Source organism: Colossoma macropomum, unplaced genomic scaffold (genome assembly GCF_904425465.1).
Source record: "Colossoma macropomum unplaced genomic scaffold, Colossoma_macropomum, whole genome shotgun sequence".
NCBI lineage: Eukaryota > Metazoa > Chordata > Actinopteri > Characiformes > Serrasalmidae > Colossoma > Colossoma macropomum.
In genome coordinates, this window is record NW_023494789.1 from 32,878,527 (window position 1) to 32,899,905 (window position 21,379).

Genomic DNA, 21,379 nt, shown 5'->3' on the forward strand with positions numbered 1-21,379 from the left:
TCAGAAAAGCGTGTTGTGAACTAATTGATCACATTAGCAAGAAATATTTTACTATCCTTTGTTAGCAGACCTCATACCTAAATCATCTCAACCATGTTGAGTTATTAAATCTTAATTAGACTCGCTTGGGTTTCTGATACTGTCTGGCATACTGTTATCTATACAAATAGACAAAAGCACTGCCACAATTCAGGTCTCAAGATGGCTGCTGCTACTATTTTGTAACTACACTAAGCCTTTGTCCGTTTTTTATGGATTATTGTTTGTCATACTGTGTCAGAAAGTGCATATGCAAGTCTGTTTGAGATCAAGGTTTGAGGCATGTGTGTGCTGATTTATTTAACATGTCTAGGCTGATCGACTGCATATGGGGTGTAAAATTGTATAAATGAGATTCTTCACAGAACTATGCCTTTAAACCCTGTCTAGTCCAAAACACTGTGCTCTTCCAGCCCTCTGGCTTTATCTCTGTCAGGCTCCCTGTTAGCCACGGCGCTCGTGGTGGTCGTTTGCGGATCCGCAGGCCTCTTTGATAGTCGCGGGCTTTGATTTGTGTTTGCTGCTTTTTTTTGCCCTCTCGCCCTCTCAGTCTTATCTGAGCGCTCCACGACGCTGCTGACATTAATTATGGATTAATCTGCTCTCTCTGAGCCTACATTGGCCAGGCAACTCATTACCAGTATTTTTTTTTCTTTTCTTTTCTTTTTGTTTTTGGGCAACCTTCGTATTTTTGTTGTTTATTTCGTTTATTAATTGTCTTATTTATTTGTTTACTTCCATCATAACTTTTTAGACTGTTTTTTTTTGTTTTATTGTTGTTTGTTGTTGTAATTGCCTGACTTTGGCAACAGCTGCTGCAATGTAGTCCATCAAAACCACCTGATTGTGCGATAGGCTGACTTGTGAGTTTGCAGCCAAACCACTCAGCTTTTTACATGACTTTGAGTTGACTCTTATGGAGCTCATATGACATGCGGAGCTCAGATGTTTCCATCAGCTTTCTCATCCAGACTCTGTCCAGCTTTTTACCACGTCAACCCAGGGCATGACTGCTGACCGCCTAGTGATGTGGTTAACCTTGGAGCCTGGGGAAAGAGGGAGCATTTGCCCCACATATATAGACACACATGCTTGCCGAACCAGCTGGGTTGACACAAAAAATGCCCTCAGTTTGAACATGAAATGGAAGTGCTGAACAGAGCTCTCAGAAAAATGACCTTGTGGAAGATGAAAGGAATTCCTCTGGTTTGAGGTATGGTTGCAGGCTGGTCTGCAGGCTGTTCTTCTAATGGGAGCTATATCCTATTTAGACACCTGTCATAACCAAGCCAGGCCTTCTTTTTTCCTCTTTTCTGCTGTCCCTTCTTGATTCGCTGGTTTAGAATGACCGTATGGGCTTCCAGAATACAATGCTGCCTCATCATGGGCTGATTTGTAAGGCCGTCTCTGAATAAGGATTTTCTTGGTCAGCTAAAAGGCCCACTTTTTAGCTAAAAGTGACCAATCATCCCACATTGGTTAATTAGTTAAGATAGAAACTAAGCATGGTTGGCTGCAGTTTAGCATGAAAATGCTTCACAGAATTATGCTTTTAACATCAGCATGAAGTCAAAATGGAGCTGTTTTACCTTGTTAGTTTATGTCTGCCATTTTCAGAAGACTCATCTCGCCTCATAACACTCATTGGCACTGGATTTCTAATTTCTGAATCACTGTCTGTTATCTTCAATACTCTACCTTTTTTATTGTTCACTTGCTTGAAATACGCTTATTTCATTCTGCAACACTTGTTTAGTTAAATAAATGCACTTATTTATTTTACTAGATGAAGCTGTGGTATTGCTCTTATCTATTTGTATGAATGTTCTTATCGATTCTTATAAATCCTTGAAGTATCTCCAGGTATTTTGCATCACTTTTTCTTCCACTTTTTCACATTTTTTAAAAGTACTCTGGTTAAGAGCAGCTACTCACAGGGTAAATGTAAATGTTCTTGGTCATACTAAGCACAATTTGTTATCATAATTTAAAAGATTAAAATTAATTTTTTTCTCCATTGTCTTAAATCAGAATGATTTTTGATTACGATGCAATAGTGGGCGGTGAAAAATAATGGGGCCTTGATGCAGAAGATGACGACAATGGAAACATAGTGCTTCAAATGCATGTTTTTTATGCAGCAGGGGCCCGCCCGCCACCCAGCACTAACAAATTCAGCGGGGTAGCCAGCAGGTCACTTCTAGCCCTATACAGTCCATTCATGCTAGACACTACAGACTAACCCAATCACCCCACAGCCCAACACGAAGCAATGCCTAAAACATATACACACTAATAATGTCCACAACACAGCTATTTACAAAATATAAGTCTCTCTCACCACTGCATGGTGATACGTCTGGTTCTTCAAGCTTGCTGCTTTGCATGGCCATGCCTTCCACGTGCCTACGGCCGAACAATCCGGTAGCAAAATGCTACAATAATATAATATGCCCCCACTTGTCATTGAGAGAAATTGCTGTGCAAGCTCAGAGACCCTCCCTGATACCACGTTTCAGAAATACATCACGGTATGGAAAGTAAATGCATTACGAGTTCTGTTTCACGTTGTCGTTAAGTGGTGCATCATATTTGAAGCTGTGCTTTAGTAAAAATGCTATTTTGCAGAGCGTTCTTGGGATCATATGTATAAAATTTAAAGTGGTCCCGATTGGTCACCGCACCCTGACTTATGTACAGTAAAATATAACAGCAATTAAACTTATGTGGAGACTACATGGTAATATTTTTGTTCAAAATATTAGTGTAATTTGTTTCTAAAAATAAACAAGTGAATGAATGAATGAATGCAATTAGTCACCTGACAACATTTTAGAACCGAGCCTGTTTGATTTGGCTTAATGAGTGCACTATTGTAGAATTCCTGCATGGCTTCCAGCATTTCATATGCTAAACCTGTGATAAGTCGCTCTACTTTTGACTGCGTGTTTTCTATTGAGAAAGATGTTTCGTTGATAGTGCAGACATAATGACTCTTTCTTTCTCCTAAAATCAGGTTGTATTGTTTTAGCACAGGTAGCAGTTTGTTTCATTATGTTAGTTTTCATTTTGTCTCAGTTTGCTCTTTGTAATCTACTGTCTGCCATTACTCACACTGTAAGCCAATCACCAAACAAGCAGATGACTGCCTAAGCCAATGAGCAAACACACAGATGATAGAGTAAGCTGATCGACAAACAGTCAGATATTTGATGGTTTAAAGGAAACTGTTGTTGGGACATATAACGGCTTAATAACGGAGAATGAACTGGACATGCTTGGGTGTGGGTGTGTCGGGGGGGTGATGCATTTCATTACAGCACAGCTTTTTATTGCAGTGAGATGAGCCAAGTTTCCATCTCCTTCCTTGCTTTATTGCTGTCCTCAGAAAGTATCTGTTGGCTGACTCTCTTTTATACACACAACACACACACACACACACACTCAGAGTGATGTTTATGGAATAGGAACATGTCCACCCACGCCTTATGAACTGTTTTGTGTTCCTGCCTGTGCTGGCCACACGCACGGTCACACGCTGAATAGTCGACTTATGGCATGAGCAGTCTAATGATGTCACTTGGACAACCTTCGTCAGTCTTCTGCACCCTGTTCCTGCCTCCTTAATCTCACCCCCCTTCTCTCTCTCTCTCTCTCTCTCTCCCTCCCCCCCCTCTCTCTCTCTCTCTCTCTCTCTCTCTCTCACACTCACACTCACACACACACACACACACACACATTTGTTTTTATACCTTTTCTGGACATGAAGTCATACCTGTGTCCCATATAAAATATACACACACAGCTATTTCTTGATCCTAGCCATACTAAGTCAGTAAGTACATTTTATTTCTTTATTTATATTTCTGTAGCACATATAAAACCAAAATGCTTTACGGTTAAGGAACGAGTTTGTCCCACCATCAGTTCTCACTTACAGCAGCCCCACTTACACATTGCCACCACTGCATACCGTCTTTAGTCTGCACATCGCATTCAACAGTTACTAAAAGCCAGTCAATAAAACTGTTTTAATTTTGTATTTAATTCAATCTCCGAGCAACAGCAAAACCACAATCTCCTTTTAGTTTAAGCTGAGAACGTAGAATAGTCAGAAGCAGTTGAGAAGCTGACCGCAGAAAAGCACAGTGTATGTAGGTGTAAATCCCTTTGAATGTTTTATGCCAATCAAAGCTACGTTATACTGGATTCTGTAGTGACATACTTGCAAACTCCCTGTTTTTAATGATGATCATGCTGTTCACATGAATTGTGTATTTTTAGGAAGAGGGGTGGGGGTGGGTATACTGTCAGCAGGGAATTCTGAGACTGAATCCCTCCTCTCCTCCAAACACAGCACAGCTGCAGTTCAGCCATTATTAATTTTTTATAGGCCAGTCAGAACTAATGTAACATTGCGAGCATGTGAAAAGAGAGCTAAGTTTTGTGAGGAGTGTATTTGGTTTCATTTTCACATATTCAGATTTCTTTCTTCAATAGCTTTCAAATGGTGGCTGAAAAAAAATTACCATGTAAATTATGATTCTTAACAACCAAGAAAATCTTTCACTTAGTTTGTGTCTGAAAATGTTATAGAACACGTTTATTTCTGGGAACTTTCGTAACCGCTAGGAGAGCTAAACAACCGTCTACAAATTACATTGCAGGTGGCAATCATCGGGGTCCAAGCACTTGTTTTCTTTGTGCCAAGTGATAATCAGGGTGCAAGATTTTTAACTAGTTGTAAACAAGCAAGAGAGATCTTAGTAACCCTAAGATACGGCAGATTACAGAAATCTAATCAGGATGTAACAAAAGCACGAAACATAAACTTAACCTTAATTGTTACCTTGGTAACTAAAAAGAGATTTCTTTACCCTTTCAATTAAAAAAAAAATCTGGAGCTGTTGTAAAAGCACCTTGAGACCAGCAGAATGATTCTGACAAGTTATGTCCCTTTTTTTGGTTTTCCTCACAAAGTCGATACATTTTTGTCTTGTAAATATATGATAACCTACGCACACACACACACACACACACACACACACACACACACACACACACACACAGAGCACTGAATTGGGGCAGGTAGATGGATCCTCTCCAGATGGGTTTGGAAAGAGTGTCCAGCTCCACCCAGCTCTAACTGAGTCTACTGTCATGTGGCTCCAATCTGCAGTGTTAATCAGTGCACAATGCGGCTGCTTCATTTCAGCTTAATTCCACAGGGAGGAGGAGAGGGAGAAGGAGAATAGCCCCCTTCTTTTGCCCCCTCAAAGACACACTGTTTCTCTCTGAATACATGCACATAAGATGCATGCCAGTTGTTTGTGTTGTGTAAAAATAAACAGTGATATGAAATTGTTTTGCTGGAGACTGTGGGTTTGTACTTGTGATATCTGCAGTCCTGGCATTTCAGCTGCAGTTAATCTAGCAGCCTTTTAATGAAAACATGCTTAAACTGCACGTAGAATTTGCGTGTGCTGCCTATTACACAATTAATAGAGGCATTTTGTTCAAAGCTGAGAGACAAACTTGAGAAAGTAGCGTGTCTGAAGGTACACTATTTAAGACACCATAAAATAGTCATTTCAGAAACACAATTTACATAGAAGAACTGAAATGATTTTACTCTTGCATTGAGGATGTGTGTTACATAATTTGTATTGGTTTTACTAGCTTTAATGTTCGTGAACGATGTGCAGCAGTATTATGTATGAAAATACATTGGCAGTCAAGAAGAATTGCTCACATGCACTTGTTATACACTGATGTTTAAGCTAGCAGTATACTTCAAACATCAAAAGAAGTACATGAAATGGAACTACCACCAAATGCTATTGTAAATATGCTGTACATCTCAGCACCGCCAAAGGCTCATTGCATTGACACAGGCAGTGGGACTCCTTGTGGTGGACCAGTCACATTCACGGGGAGGTCTCAGACCAAAAGGAACAGTGATTAGAAGTTCTGTTTAGCATGTGGTGCACAACACAACAAATTAATTCACACTACATCATCATTTTGGCCAAAAAGACAGGTTTAGCTTTTTTTCATTGGAGTCCCCAGCTTTAGCAACATTTTGATGTGGTTATCCCGTCTATTCACTTAGAGGACAAAACAAGATGGTTATTCCAGCAAGTCAATGCAGGACACCACACAGTTTATTAAGTAAAATCCAGCTATGATTTAAAACACATGAAGATCTTGTTGGGAAATGTGTGGAGAAGAAATGTCCAACCACTACGGATGAACAGCAGTGAAGAATCATTTCTAAAAACCTTAGTCTTCAAGACTAGATAACCTACAAAATGATAAACACTTCAAACTGTTGGTGTGTATATTTTCTACTTTGCCTTCTCTTGATGTCAGTGATCATTACAAAATACAACCTAGGAGCAATTATTATAGTGTTTAGCAGCATTTTATAGGTGCTCTAGTCTTGAAGACAATCTCGGTGCTTAGCCATATTTTTCGTATTTTTTGTTTCCATAAGTCGTTTTCTTTTTGAAATGATTCAAAGGAACTGCTTCCATGTCCTTCAGTACTCTCCGCAGACCATCCATACTTTTCCCAGCGTAGCCTCACAACACCTCAAAGGGTTTTTAATCGTGCCTGAATTTAATTTAATGTACTGTGTGGCATCTTGCATTACCTTGTTGAAATATCCATCATTTGTTGTTTTCTTCAAATAAATAGACAAGATAAATGTAAAAATAGTTGCTAAACATCAGTAGACGTTGTACGTACATGTATGTGTTTCTTTTGGACTGCCGGTGTATAAATATCAGATATCAGTAATGGTAGATACCTAACCTTGTGAGAGCTTAAGATTAATGACCCCTTTCTTTCTTTGTCTCCATCTCTCTTTTGTCTCTCAGGATTGTCCTCAGATTCTGCCATCAACTCAGATCTATATCCCAGTTGGTGTGACGAAGCCCATCACTCTGGCTGCCCGGAACCTTCCTCAGCCGCAGTCAGGCCAGAGGAACTACGAGTGCATCTTCCACATCCAGGGGGAAACCCACAGTGTGACAGCCCTGCGCTTCAACAGCTCCAGCATCCAGTGCCAGAAAACCACCGTGAGTACACGCGCACATGCACACTCAAACTTCTGGCACATCATCCATCATACTCCTTACTAGAGGGAAGCGGTGATGTTCTTTCCTACCAAACAATGTGTTCCCTTCTTCCTTCACATTTTCATGCTCAGTAGAGCACATCCACACACACACACACATTCGCATGCCACCTTCTGCATTTATCCACAAAACAGCATGCTGCATGCTTATGTGGGTGTGTGCGTGCAATGGTGCGCTTGTGTTGAAAGTGTGTATGTGTGTGTGGACCCAAGAGTGTGTGGAGAATCATTGTATATCAGTAGTGTAAACAGGAGAATGCTAATCCACAGCTAAGCCTCTGTCCTCTGAGTCTGTGTTTATGTGAGAGGGAAAGAAAGAAAGGTAAGCCAGTTTTAGTGTATTTGTTCTATTTTACTTTGTAGTGTATTTATTAGTATATCGTTCTGCAGACAGACATACAGCTCCCCCAGCCTGAACTGTTGGCACAAGGCAGGGTGGGTCCATGGGTTAATGTAGTTTTTGGTAAATTCTTGTTGTACCATCTGAATGTCGCAGCAGACATTGAGATGCCTAGTCTAGGCAACGTTTTTCCAATCTTGAACTATCCAGCTATTTTGTTGAGCCTGTGCCCACTGTAGCCTCAAATATGTCTCTCTGTCTAGCATCAAATCAACTTCAGTGGTTAAACCTCATGATTTCACCAGATTGTGAACTTTGCTCCATGGTGGTTGTGAGGGAACACAACACACACACACACACAAAAATAAATAAATAAATAAATGCAGACAACCCTTATGACATCCACACTCCCCCCTCCCCCCCCTTCCTGTGGCTCGTGGCATCTGCTTTGTGTCCGCTCTGACACCCTTCAGCCTTGTAATCATGAGTTAGTGTGCGGGAAGCAGCAAGGGTGCATGGGAAAGCCATGCCTGTTTGGACTGCATTCAGCTGAGTGAATACAGCTGGAAGCTTCAGCCAGGAAGAGAGGAACTCACCCTTGGTGCTTATGGGAAATGTAGTTTTATAGTGTTCTTTTTAAACCTTACTGAACCAGAATGAGAAAAGATTGAGTGAATATAGTTGGAAACTCAAACCAGAAATTGAAAAAAACACCCTTGGTGCTTATGGGAAATGTAGTTTTATAGTGTTCTTTTAAAAGTTTACTTAGAATGAAAAAAACAATGAGAATGAGAAAAGTCTGAGCGAATACAGTTGGAAAGACAAGGAAGGGAGGAACTCACCCTCCTCCTAGTTTAAAAGTGTTTTTTGAAAGCTCACTGAAACAGAATGAGAAAAGACTAATGTGAATGCTGCCTCTACACTGTCACCTCACTAGAGATAAAGAAATGTGTGCAGTCCATCACCTATTCTCAGTCTAATAGAAGATAGAAAGACAGAAATTGGGCTGAGAGAAAACAAAAAGGAGGAGAGGAAGGAGTAACAGAATTTTCCTGTCCACCTGGGCAGTTGGAGAGTGTGTGTGCGTGCAAGCTTGTGCATGTGTGTCATAGGGAGGAGTAGAGGTCCCTGATGAGAACCAATTAGAAGAGACATGGAGAAAAACGATGATGAATTACAGAGAGAGAAGGAGGGAGGGAGAGTTCTGGCAAAGAGAAAGGATGAGCGAAGGAGAGAGAGAGCTGAAAGAGGGAGGGGGAGGCCGGTGGAGAGGAAGCGTGGAGCTGGAGAGAGCCCCTGAAAGGATGAAACTGAACCAGTGGATGAGAAAGAGGAGCCCCAGCCATAATGGAAGTGAATGGAGATGTGCAGTGTACTGAAAGCAGATATAGTTGCACTCGCCATCTGCTCATCAATAGGAACTGAGGGTTTTTTTAGGAGCTCATAATGGAGGAATAGAGATGGAGGGATTAAGAAAGGAGGCTAAGGGGGCGCCATGTGAGCATCTCTGATGATTTCCCCTCTCTCTCACTCCCGCACTCACTCATTCTGTCTTTGATTGCATCAGGGTTTACTTGAGTACACACATGAAACCTAAATGTGTGCGCATGAGTGTCTATACCAATAGGGTCTTATCAACCTCAACAGATGATTTTTTTTCACTTTTTTAATCACAACATTACTACTTCCACCCACTCTAGGGCAAGGTTAACCCTTAGAAGTCAGAGTTATCACTGGCAGTAACAAACATGTTGTAATTTAATGCTAATTATTTCTCATTTGTGACTGATTAAAGTTGCTGGTTAAAAGTTCTGATTTCTTCAGCACATGTCCAGCACTTTCTAACAGCTATTATTTATTCTTTAATGGACCCACCTGGCGATTTATATTTGTAAATGAAAAACAGTTGGCTATTTAAAGCCGCACTATGGAAGATTTTGTGATTAAGACCTCTCTTTTGGAAATATGTAATTGTATGCAGTGTGTGGAAGAACATTTATCATCAGTTGTGCTTCGGAACCGTTCCCCGAGTGGATGCATCTGATGATTGCACGCGTGTTGAGAGTATTCACAGAAAAAAAAAACTTGGTAAACAACATGTGTCCATAGATGTTAAGGAATTAACTACTGTTGTAAATCATTTCTTCATCAGTATAATATTGATTTTACATTGAAATACCTAAACATCAAGCCGAACCTTCTTTTTAAGCCTGTGCATGTGACTTTAATGCATAAAGACGGATGACGTGATCTGAAAAACTCCCGTGAAATCCAACCCGACACCTCTGACTTTTAAATGACTGTTTCAAGGTTTACAAGGTGACTCGCAGCAGCGCACGCACACCATATTTTAGCTTGTTTTTTTCTCCTGACTCAGTAATGCTTCTTTCAATTTTAACAACGATATCCTACTGGCGCTTTAAAGAACTTTAATCTCATAATATTCTACACTGAAACTAAGAGATGACTGGCTATTCAGCACAATGCAGCATAAATAATTATGCTACATTTCAGTATAGGCGTACCATCAGCTTTAAAATACAGTGTGAGAGCACTCACCTTCCTCATGCTGTTTGCATCATTAAATTACAACTCGGATCAGCCAAAATTAAAATGATAAATTTGCCAGTGACTGTATTTAGAGCAAAAATCTGCTGATTCTGATTTTGACTGATTCCGATCATGCCCCTTATTGAAATTCCACTGAAATAGAATTGCAAAATGTCTTATTTATTCATTCACTTGCTATCTCTCGGAAACATGCTCTCTATAGCTTATAGGACACATTTAGTACGAAATGCATATGGAGACCCAATTAGATAGGGCTTTCCTTACTGAAGTGGATTCTCTAAAACGTAGCATTAGCAGAAGGTCATGCCTTGCCAAAGTGAAAAATTGGAGCATGTATGTAAAATGCATGCAAAGCAGTAAGTGTAGAGTGGAGTGAGGTTGTATGTGCTCAGCACACTCACTGAATTTCTTTACCTGTGTGTGTGTGTGTGTGTGCGTGTATGCGTGTGCGCCTATGTGCATGTGATCTCTACAGGAGAGCATAGCGAGCTAAGTGTATTTTTAGTTCTTCATGCAGGTCTTCTTTCAAAATGACTAATTATCGGAGTGTGACCCTTGCAGAGAGCATTCCACCTACCCCCCTCTCTCTTTCTCTTTCTCTCTTTTCCCCTCTCTCTCTCTCTCTCTCTCTCTCTCTCTCTCTCTCTCTCTCTCTCTTTTCTTCTTTACCTGTCTTCCGCTCTCTCTCCCTCTCTCTATTTTAATCCCTGTCCCTTGCTCTCTCCCTCTGCTTCCCCCCCCCCTCTCTCTCTCTCTCGCTCTCTCGCTCTCTCTCTCTCTCTCTCTCTCTCTCTCTCTCTCTCTCGTTCTCGTTCTCCGTGCTTCCTCCCTGCTCTGTTTCTTCATGATCTATCGCTCTCTGAGAGAGAGGGAGAGAGGGATGACTCTAGAGTGCCCTCCTCTTCTCTCCAAGCTTCATTAATCCTTATCCTCCTTATTTATTTGGCTTTTCATGCTGTCACTGGCTTTTTCTAGCTGTGTGTGTGTGTGTGTGTGTGTGTGTGTGTGTGTGTGTGTGTGTGTGTGTACTTTTCCCACTAACTTCACACCGTCTTGCGCGTTTGCAGGTAGCAGAGGCTGATAAGTTGAGAGAGAGAAGAAAAGAGAGTAGAGGATATGGTCCTTGTTTATTATGCTCTGCTTGTTGGATCGATAGTTATGAGCACTTAAATAAATCATTTCAAATGTGAACAAAGTTTACAGGCAGTCTGTAGCAGGCAGTAACTGAATAATTAGGGCTGGCTGTGAATAAAAGATCGTGCTCTTCTGCTCAGTTACTCGGTGAGACTGTTATGTTTTAGGTCCTTAGATATGATGTTAGCTTGTCTTCATCTGTAATGAAGGAACACTGACTAACTGTGTCACATTACCAAGAGCTTCAGTTGAAGATCCTAAGTTGCATATCTGTCTAATTAGCCTTATTTAATTGGATGCATTACTGATGAAACATGCTCATAAAAATGTCCAAAAGTATCTAGACACTTCTTTACGTTAGTGAATTCAGCACCTTTACCCAATTTAGGTGCACACGTTGCTGTTCAGTTATGGCCACATAGCTTGTGAGCCACACATGAGCCCAAGGTCATCATGTCTGATTCCTCCAGCACCCAGCGTCATACTGTGGAGCAATGAAACTGCGTTGTCTGAAGTGGTGGATCTCTATCCAATACCTATGGGATGAGTTGGAGTGGCATTTGTGATCCAGAACTAATCATCCACCATTAGACCTTACAAATGCTCTTGTGGATGAATGCTATCAAATACTCACAGCAATGTTCCAACATCTAGTGTAAAGCCTAGAAGAGCAGAGGCTGCTGCTGCAGGAAAGCGGAGGGCAAGTTCCTTATTAATACCTATGATTTTGGAAGAAACATTGATGCACCAATATGGGAATTGTAGGCCAATGTCAATATCTGATATTTGTCATGTACATATCTGCTGATGCCATGACACAAACATTCATAAAATGAGGAAACTGGGGATAAATCACTTTCTATTTCAAATGCTGGAAAATGAATAATTTACAGACATTTTAGCGCAGTAGCCCAGTGTCACTTAAACGTTCTTCCAGAGTACAATACATGTCAAATATCCTTTGGAAATATCTGGCAAATCTAAACGTCTGTATTGCACAGGTAATAGTTTTAAAAGGAAAAAAATTATGATTTCGATGTCGTCTTGCTTCCCTGTTAGTGACCAAGAATCTTGGTCATCACACACACACATATATTAGAATCTCCCTGTTGGGTCATGGTGTTATTGGAAAAGAACAATCAATGAATAAAGGATGAATGCTGGGAACACACCTCTAACTGGGTGTGAGACGAGCCGTGTTTAAATTTTAATGAGAGCGAGTGGGTGAAGGAGAGGAGAGAGATGTGAGTGAAGGGATAAGGAGGAGGAGTGTGTGAACAAGGAAAGGTTGTAGCGTGTCTGCTGGGGGATGGGGTGAACAACCCCCAACACCCCATCCCTACATACTGTGTCACACCTCCTCTGTGTGTGTGTGTGTGTGCGCACGCGCAAGTGTGCGTGTGTGTGTGCTTCCACCTATCCTCATTGCTAGCTGAAGTGAGCAGGTTCTAATAAGAGCAGAAAAAAAGAAGATATATATCTTTCCTAGAACTGTGCAGTCGTTAGCTCGTGCAGTGCATGGCAAAGCTCCCTGGTCTAGCTGAGCTGTTAAATAAATGATATCTTATTAATAATGCACTAAAATAACAGGCAGAATAGTGCAAACTGAGGACACGCCCCCAGAACCAGAGCGCTTACCACTCTGAAGTCTGAACATGAACATTCCAACACACCCGTGAAGGCCAGCAGAGCTGGTTTTGAGTGAATCCTACTCTACTTGATGTGCTTTTGAGATTCACACAGCAGAAGGCCTCTGCAAGAGATCTTTAATCATGATATAACAAGAACTAATGTGTTTTGTTTTACAGTATCATTACGAGGGAAATGACATCAGTGATCTGCCAGTGAATCTGTCCGTGGTTTGGAATGGAAACTTCGTCATTGACAACCCATACAATATAAAAGGTAACCTGGCATCTCAAACTGTTTAAATGGTAACCTGGCAGCCCAAACAGCATATTTGGTAACTTAACAACAAGTATAACCTAGAAAGTAAATTGGTAATGCAATTGATTAGCTGAAGAAGGTGTGTTAGTTTTGGGTTAGACATAAAATGTGCAAGAAGGTTGATGGGTTGATGACCACTGACAACTCAAACAGGATAAAAGGTAACGTAGCAGCCTATACAATAGCAAAGGTAACAGTGAAAATGCATACGATATAAAAGGTAACTTGGCAACCCATACAATTTAAATGGTAACATGGAAACCCATACAATATTAAAGGTAGCTAGGCAACGTATTTTTAATAAAAGGTAACCTGGCAACCCATACAGTTTGAAAAGTAACTTGACAGTGCATACAGTATAAAAGGTAACTTGGCAACCATACAATTTAAAATGTAACTTTGCAAACTAAAGAATAAAAAAGTAAAATTGGCAACCTATATAAAATAGAAGTTAACATGGCAGCCTATACACTAGAAAAGGTAACAATGGAAATGCATGCAATATAAAAGGTAACTTGGCAACCTATCTAATTTTATAGTAACTTGGAAATTCATACAGTGTTAAAGGTAGATAGGCAACTTATTTGTTATGAAAGGTAACCTGGCAACCCATACAGATTGAAAAGTAACTTGACAGTGTATATAATATAAAAGGTAACTTGGCAACCATACAGTTTAAAAGGTAACTTTGCAACCTAAACAATAAAAAAGTTAACTTGGCAATGCATGTAACATTAAAGGTAACTTGGCAACACATAAGGTAACATGGTAGCCCATACATTATAAAGGTAACTTGGCAACCCATACCATATAAAAGGTAACTTGGCAGTGCATGCGATATAAATAGTAATTTGGCAACCTAACAATATAAAACATGACTTGGCAACCCAAATAATGTTAAGGTAACTTGGCAGTCTTGAATCATTTAAAAACCAAACCACACACATGAACCAAACTGGCTGCCTCTTTCAGCCCTGCTGATGTGTGGACACTCTTGTGAATGCTGTAGGCCATGTTGGACAGTGAGTCTGAGTGCTGTGGTTTTGTGTCTCCTGTGTCCAGCTCACCTGTACAAGTGCTACGCTCTGAGGGAGAGCTGTGGGATGTGTCTGAAGGCTGACCCACGTTTCGAGTGTGGCTGGTGTGTGCAGGACAAGAAGTGCTCACTCAGACAAGAGTGCGCTCTACCTGAGCACACCTGGATGCACGCCACAGCTGGCAACAGCCGCTGCACACACCCCCGGATCACCAAGGTGAGCGCTGGAGAAACACACACACTCAAATATACACCAGTGATTTATTTTCTATTTTTATCTTTAGCATCAAAGCAAGGAATTAAAGACACTCAAATTATGAGACGAGGAAAAATAAAAAACTGAAAAAACTAGGATTGTTAATTTAGGAGAGTAATGAAAGTGAGATACACAAGGAGTGTACATATATATTACTATGCATAAATCAGAGACCACCCATCATTTATTTAATTTCTAGTTCATTGATTTTTCAGTGTCAAAGAAAAATTCACAGAAGCCTCAACAACTAAGTAATGTCTTTTTTTTAGTGTTACAGCTTCCATTCTTAGGAGAGTTGCTTTCAGTGTTAGAAGTTCACTTTTAGAAGTTGGTTAAATTTTTCGCTTCTCACTACTCAAGTAATTCCAAAGACATTCTGATGTTGAGGTCTGGAATCAGCTTCTCTCAGTTACTGTATTTTTTCTTTTTTGTCTGTTTGCTTTTCTCAGAAACAGCTTCTTGCAACAGCTAAACCTCCTTTGCATTGTCTTTCTCTATTCCTTTTAATAATTGTTTGAACCAGTTAGTACTCCAGTTTTGGAAACTCATGTTTTTACACTTTCGTATTTATTTCACCTTTTCTTATGCAATCTTATGATTTATTTCCTCAAAAGTATCTCCTGAAAAGCTAATAACTTGTACTTAAGCAACAGTTTTGACTAGAAATTAAATAAATGAAGGCTCTCTGACTTCTGCACAGTACTGTAGATATGAGGGCTTCAGAGTTTGTGTGTGAGCGTGTGTGTGTGTGTGTGTGTGTGTGTCAGAGAGAAGGGTATGTCATAGAGTGAGATGTTGGGGGTATTGGCCTTGAGCCATCTGTAGCTGATGGTAACAGTTGCCGGGCGATGGCTGCTTAGCTGGAAACTCAGGTCATTGTTACTTTCTAATCTGCCACTGATTCTTCACACTGAGACACCAGCACCTGTCATACATCACTTAGTATGTGTGTGCTGGTGTGTGTATGCCTGTGTGTGCACACGTGTTTGATTTTAAGCGCACAGGCATTACCATTCATTTTCAGACTCTGACATGTGCTGTGAGATGTTTTTGTAAAGCCTTATTCTCTTCCTCTCAGTCCTACATACTTTCTCTTTGTGCGTAAAGATTTGCTTTCTCATCCATTCTCCCACTAATTGAATATTAACTGGTGGAATATTTATTCACTGAAAAATCCCTGCGTTCCTGCCAATTAAACTCATCTTTTGTTCTGTGTGGTGCAGTGTGCTGTGCTGTTAGTCGATGGATTAAGTGTTAATTTCATTAGGAGCAGAAGGGAGGATGTACTGTAGAACAGTAGCTTTACTGAGAGCCCTCTGAGGAACTTTCTTTAAGAAGCCAACGTCTTCTCTTCTCTTCTTCTCCTCCCCTCTTTCCAGCACTCCTCCTTTCTTCTTTCTCCTCCACTCCACTCTGTTATACTCCTCCCTCTGGAGGATGATTGTTCTTGTCTGAACTTCCCTTTTGAAACTCTGCCCCTTCTCTTCTCTTCTCTTCTCTTCTCTTCTCTTCTCTTCTCTTCTCTCCCCTCCTTCTTTCTGCTTCTGTTTTTCTGATCTATCTCTTTCTCCATTCTTTCGTTTTTCTCTTTCTAGTCACTTCTGTCCTTTCTTCTATTCCTCTCTTTCCAGCAGTCCTCTTTTCTTTTTTCCTTCCCTCCACTCTCTTATGTTCCTCTCTCTGGAGGAGAGTTTGTGCATGTCCAAACCTCTCTTTCAAAACTCTGCTCATCTCTTCTATTTTCTCTTTTCTTTTTCCTCTTCTCTTCTCCTTCTCTTTCTCTGCTTGTGCTGTCTATTCCATTCTTACTCTTCTTTTCACTTCCTTATTTCTTTCTTTCTTTCTCTCTCTCCTTTTCGCTTCTTTCTTTTTCTTCTCCTGCCTCTTCTTGTTTCTTTTTAATATTTCTATTTACAATCTTGTCAACTCGTTTCTATCCCTTCTTCTTTTTTCTCTCATCTCATCCTTTCTTTCTCTTTCTCATCTCATCTTCTTCTTTTCTCTCTTCTAATTTTTCTCTTCTCTCTCTTCTGTCTACACTCTTCTGTCCTCTTTCTCTTCACTTTCTTTCTCTTCTGTCCGTCTCCATTTCATTTCTTTTCTCTCCTCTCTCTTCTCATCTGCTCTCTTTTTCTTCTCTTTTTTCTTTTAACCTTGTCTTTCTCTTCTCTCTGCTCTTTCTCTTGTCATCTTTTCCTTTTTTATTTTTTCTTCTCTCCTAATGGAGGTGTGATTAAGAACAGATGAACTCCTCTCTGTTGTTCTAACACTGTCTCTCTTCTACTTCTCAATTCAGCTCACACGTTCTGACTTCTCTTAACCTCTTACCTCACATCTCTCTCTCTCTCTCTCTGCCTCACACTCACACAGTCGTCACTTCTTTTCTTTCAGTCTAACATCCTCCCAGCTGTCTGCTGCAGGTGATGGGGAGAGAGTTAAGAAAAGAATCTGTTTGTTCAGCTTTGTTGTAAGAGTCTGTGTGAAGTTGTTGTGAGAGAGCAGTCAACTCTGTCCTAGAGGAGCTCACTCAGTGAAGTGGCTGATTTGTCAAACTGCTTTGTTTCTGGAACAGCTGTCTCCGGAGACGGGGCCACGGCAGGGGGGCACCAGGCTGACCATCACTGGAGAGAACCTGGGCCTGCAGTTCAGAGACATCCAGAACGGCGTCCGCATTGGCAAGGTGGCCTGCCAGCCCATAGAGGAGGAGTACATCAGTGCAGAGCAGTAAGTATCTTCTTAGCTCTTTTCCACTAAGCCAGGGCCAGTTCATCATCTTACATAGTTCTTTGCATTTCCTCCTCAAGAAAGACTGTTCTCACCTGGCAAAATCCAGACCCAGAAACATTCCAGTCACATCAACTTGCTAAAAACAAGGGGTGATGCAGGGGGTGATATCATTCCCAAGTTGTCAACGGGAGATGATCTGCCATTTTTTAATAGAAGTCAAAGGTTTTTTTTTCATGCTTTTCTGAAGAAATTGGTGAAAACAGCAGCAAAATCGTGACTCATCAGCAGAACACGGCCAAGCAGCCAAGGTGTAGATAGAAACACAAGAGCAGAGCCTGGCTCACTTGAAAAGCTGTCATAAACAAATTCAAATAACTTAAAAACCGAGTACAGAGAATATAAAGAACTTTCCAAAAGTGACAGTGAAGAGTGTAAAAATAAATGTGGTGTCAATTTTGACATGCAACAGTCTAGGTCGGCAATCCAAATGTTAAGAAGAGCCATTTTGTCCTTTCAACAAAAATCAATCCACCTTGGGAGGCATAACATTGTATGTCCATTTTACCATCTTGGCTGTAAATATGTCTCAGTATAGTGCTAGTGTGCTAGTTGAGGATAATAAAATATAAACGTAAATGCAGACGTACTTTGCTTTAAGCTTTAGCTCAGCTATAACTGCTTGCATTCTGGCCCCTCAGGCACCATTTAAGGTGGGATGGGAAAATTCGAAAAAGAAGCTGGCAAACAAAAAACTAACTTCAACTTCGCAACTTTCTCATGTCTTGTTGCAGATTAAACATATTAAGAAACCAGCCCAGTGCTTATGATTAGTCAGTTTGTCTCCAAATTATTGATGTTCGTCTTAAGTTTTTCTCGTTCTTCTTTTGGTAGCTACTAGCCAGGCCAGATTCTTATCTCTGTTGCTATGGTGTCTGCGTGCCAACCTTCAGGGTTAGCAGTTATACATTAACGCCAATGTTTGTTAAAACTGTGTTAGACCTAACTATCAGCAAAGCTTTATTTTACTGCAAAGGACAATAATTTTATGTTTACCTACAAATTCTGCTGTGGAGCCACGACAGGGCAGTACAAGAGCCGCATGTTGCCGACACCTGTTCTAGGCTAAGCAGAGTGTTCGCATCCAACTTTGTAGTTATTCGACTTTGAAGCCAGTGGAAATCCAAAAAAAGGCATAAGCACTGATACCTGTTAGTAGAAAAGGGGCATCTATTTGACCATCTCTGCTCTTCCCTGTTTTCCTCTCTTCCTCTCTCTCTCTATCCATTTATGCAGTATCAGAATGCAAGTAACTATACACTCACTGTGGTACACGAAGATGTTGAGTAAAGTTAATTTTTCACGCTATTGTAATGTTCAAAATTAGCCCATTGTAATGAAGCTATTATAACATATGATGTGTTAAAGATGTTCTGACTGTACTGAGAGGCAGGATTGCAGTGAGCAGGGTGACGGTTGTCTGACCTTGCTCTTCTGGTTTCCATGCCAGTGTAGCTGATTATGACCCACCTCTAAGATGAGCAGGTTTAATTGAAAGTGATTTGGTGCTCTGGGATCAGGAGAGGTGAAAACCCCTGTCCTTCCTCTGCCTGCGTGTGTGAGGGGGAGAGAGAGAGAGACAGAGGCGAGACTGTTAATGTCAGGGATCAGTGCGAGTTCATTTAAACCTGTGATGGACTAAGATTATTATTTATACTCCACACACTCACACACAAATGTGAGCTCCCCTTCACACATTTTGTGCTTAGATGGTTGTCCTCTGTATAACGGTGCATAAATTCATATCAGTTATCAATTTTAGGCACATACACAGTTTCTTCATGTAGTATCTCATCATGTTCACCATCCTCCAGCTGCCTATGCTATTCAGCACTGGAGGTTTGAGTAGTAGCCAGTGTTCTTTCTAGCTGAAGAATCTAACAGAGAATAAAAAGAGAGCAACCAAAGACTCTGCGGGGCTTCTGAGGATGGAGGAACTGAAAGAAAGTAATTGACATTACTTGGTTTTCAAAGGAGAATTAAAGTGAAGTGTCTGGATAACTATATTATGAGAGGCAAGATGGGTATACGGCTATAAAGCTAGGGCAGTTTAACGGGCTACACAATGGAAGAACCATTAGTAACTCTGCCATCTAGTTACTCCTCTTGAGTCAAAATCTGAAGTATGACTCAGTCCTCTCTCACCGTATTATGTCATCATCTTGCTGCTCTTTAATCGGTGTGGGGACACTATTGCCATGGCAGCGGCATTAGCGGAATGCAGAGATGCGGGTCGCCGTGGGAGCAGTTGCCGTGGCCACCCTTAGAGAGGACAGAAGCAGGGGAGGTAATAACCCACTATGAGAGGAGGATGTGCCCTAGGGCATGATGGGAAGGGTGAGCGTATTTCATTAATCACAGAGATACTGATACACACATGCACACCCTACCTAGCTAATTAACCCACCAGTGAGACTACACACCATGAAACAGAAGGTCCAGCTCTGTGTGTGAGAGAGAGAGAGCCCTGAGGTGCTGTACAAGCTTAGCTGTGCTTTCCTTAGTGTCCTGTCTTGCTCCTCCGTCACTGCTGAAATGGGTTTTCATTAGAGCAGTTGGTGGCTTAAGGCGACTTCCACAGCTCTTACAGGACTGTCTTATCCATCCATTCTCATCCATCTCTCTCTCTCCCTCTCTCTCTTTTCAGCAACAGGGCGGAAGAGCATTTTCTTGAGCAAAGTGAATGTCAGACTGAGATTAGAATTGGAATTAAAATGCAAATGTTTTTTTCTCTCTCTCTCTCTCTCTCTCTCTCTATCTCTATCCTCTCTCTCCTCTCTCTCTAGGATTGTGTGTCGCTTGGCAGATGCTACAGGCTATCGTGTGCAAGAGGCTCAGGTGGAGGTTTGTGTGAGAGATTGTCAGCCGGAGTATAGAGCCATCTCTCCTAAAGCTTTCACCTTCGTGGTGAGTACACCATACTCTTCATCATACTCTGATAGCACGCAAGACCTTCTGCTTAAAGCTATAGTTGTGTAGTTGTCTCAATAAGTTTTTGTCCCTGATCCTGATTGGTCATTTAATATTGAACGTCTACCCAGGCCCAGTCCAATTTGTGCATATTCATAGATAATAAAGCCACACAGTGCACACTTCAAGTTCTAGTTCAGTTCAGGTTAAGTATGGTAGGCTAGCAACTACTTCAAAATGCCACAGCAAAATTGCTTCATTTTTAGATTGCGACACTCTAAACTGATACTTTTTTGTCTTTTTTGAAACTGCCATTTTATGATATCTTGAATCCTAGTTCTATGTTTTTTTCTGGCTTTGTTACCACTGAATGTGTAATAGCCACACTTACATTTTACATGTGGCTTGTTTAGCTGTGTTTTGACAAAATGTGCTGAGCTTAACCGCAGTCGAATCGCTGGCATTGTACATCCTACGAGTGCCTGTTAGGCTGTTTATCTTCCACATAGTTCCACAGTGTTTCCACCCTGCGCTGCATAGTTGCACTGCATATTATATTCCCCCAGTTTCAACATACCTACTCATACTATTAGCTAATTAGCAACCCCTTGCTGAGCTGAATCTGGTGTGTTAGAGCAGAGGAAAATGTAAAACTATGCAGTGCATGAGAGGCTCTAGGATTGGAGATGGGTAACTCATTTAGACAGCTAAAAATACTAAAAGTAATGCCTCACTGCCACAAGTTGTGGATAACGTACAGTCACTTTCATCACCTCTGACATAAATAGAGCACAAAGGAGTGAAAATGGGATTGGATGTGATATAATTAAATGGTAGCAATCTATTAAAATTTGCCTGCATCGGCTCTGGTACTGATCTTTCAGATTAAATTTGAAAATTCCTAGAAGTAATCATAATATTTTTAGACGTGTTTAATACTTCTGGGTAGCATCTTTCATTTTCTTCTATGCAGTACTTTACACTTGAGGTAGTCTTACAGTGAATGCTCTGGGGTAAGGAGTTAAAGGGCTTTTCACATGACAAATGACAATCTGCAGTCTGGACGAGTAGCTCGGCTAGCTCAACTTTTGTGGTCGCAACTCAAGGATCGCACTGGTGTCAGCTAATGGCATTGGCCTTTTTGCTGGGGAAGCACCTTATGCTTAAGTTGGTGGCTGTCTGCTTAGACATTTATGGTTATTCATATTTTCAGTGTTTTGC

The 21,379-nt window shown here is 40.9% G+C and overlaps 1 protein-coding gene across 1 annotated transcript in view; it reads left to right on the plus strand.

Moving 5' to 3' along the window:
* The window catches only part of plxna1b (plexin A1b), a 198,764-nt gene that overhangs the window by 140,305 nt on the left and 37,080 nt on the right, over positions 1 to 21,379 (plus strand). The window contains exons 10-14 of the mRNA XM_036571021.1: positions 6,921 to 7,121; positions 13,034 to 13,130; positions 14,235 to 14,425; positions 17,037 to 17,188; positions 20,035 to 20,155. Of these exons, the coding sequence (XP_036426914.1) occupies positions 6,921 to 7,121; positions 13,034 to 13,130; positions 14,235 to 14,425; positions 17,037 to 17,188; positions 20,035 to 20,155 (762 nt within the window). The remainder of the gene's footprint in view (positions 1 to 6,920; positions 7,122 to 13,033; positions 13,131 to 14,234; positions 14,426 to 17,036; positions 17,189 to 20,034; positions 20,156 to 21,379) is intronic.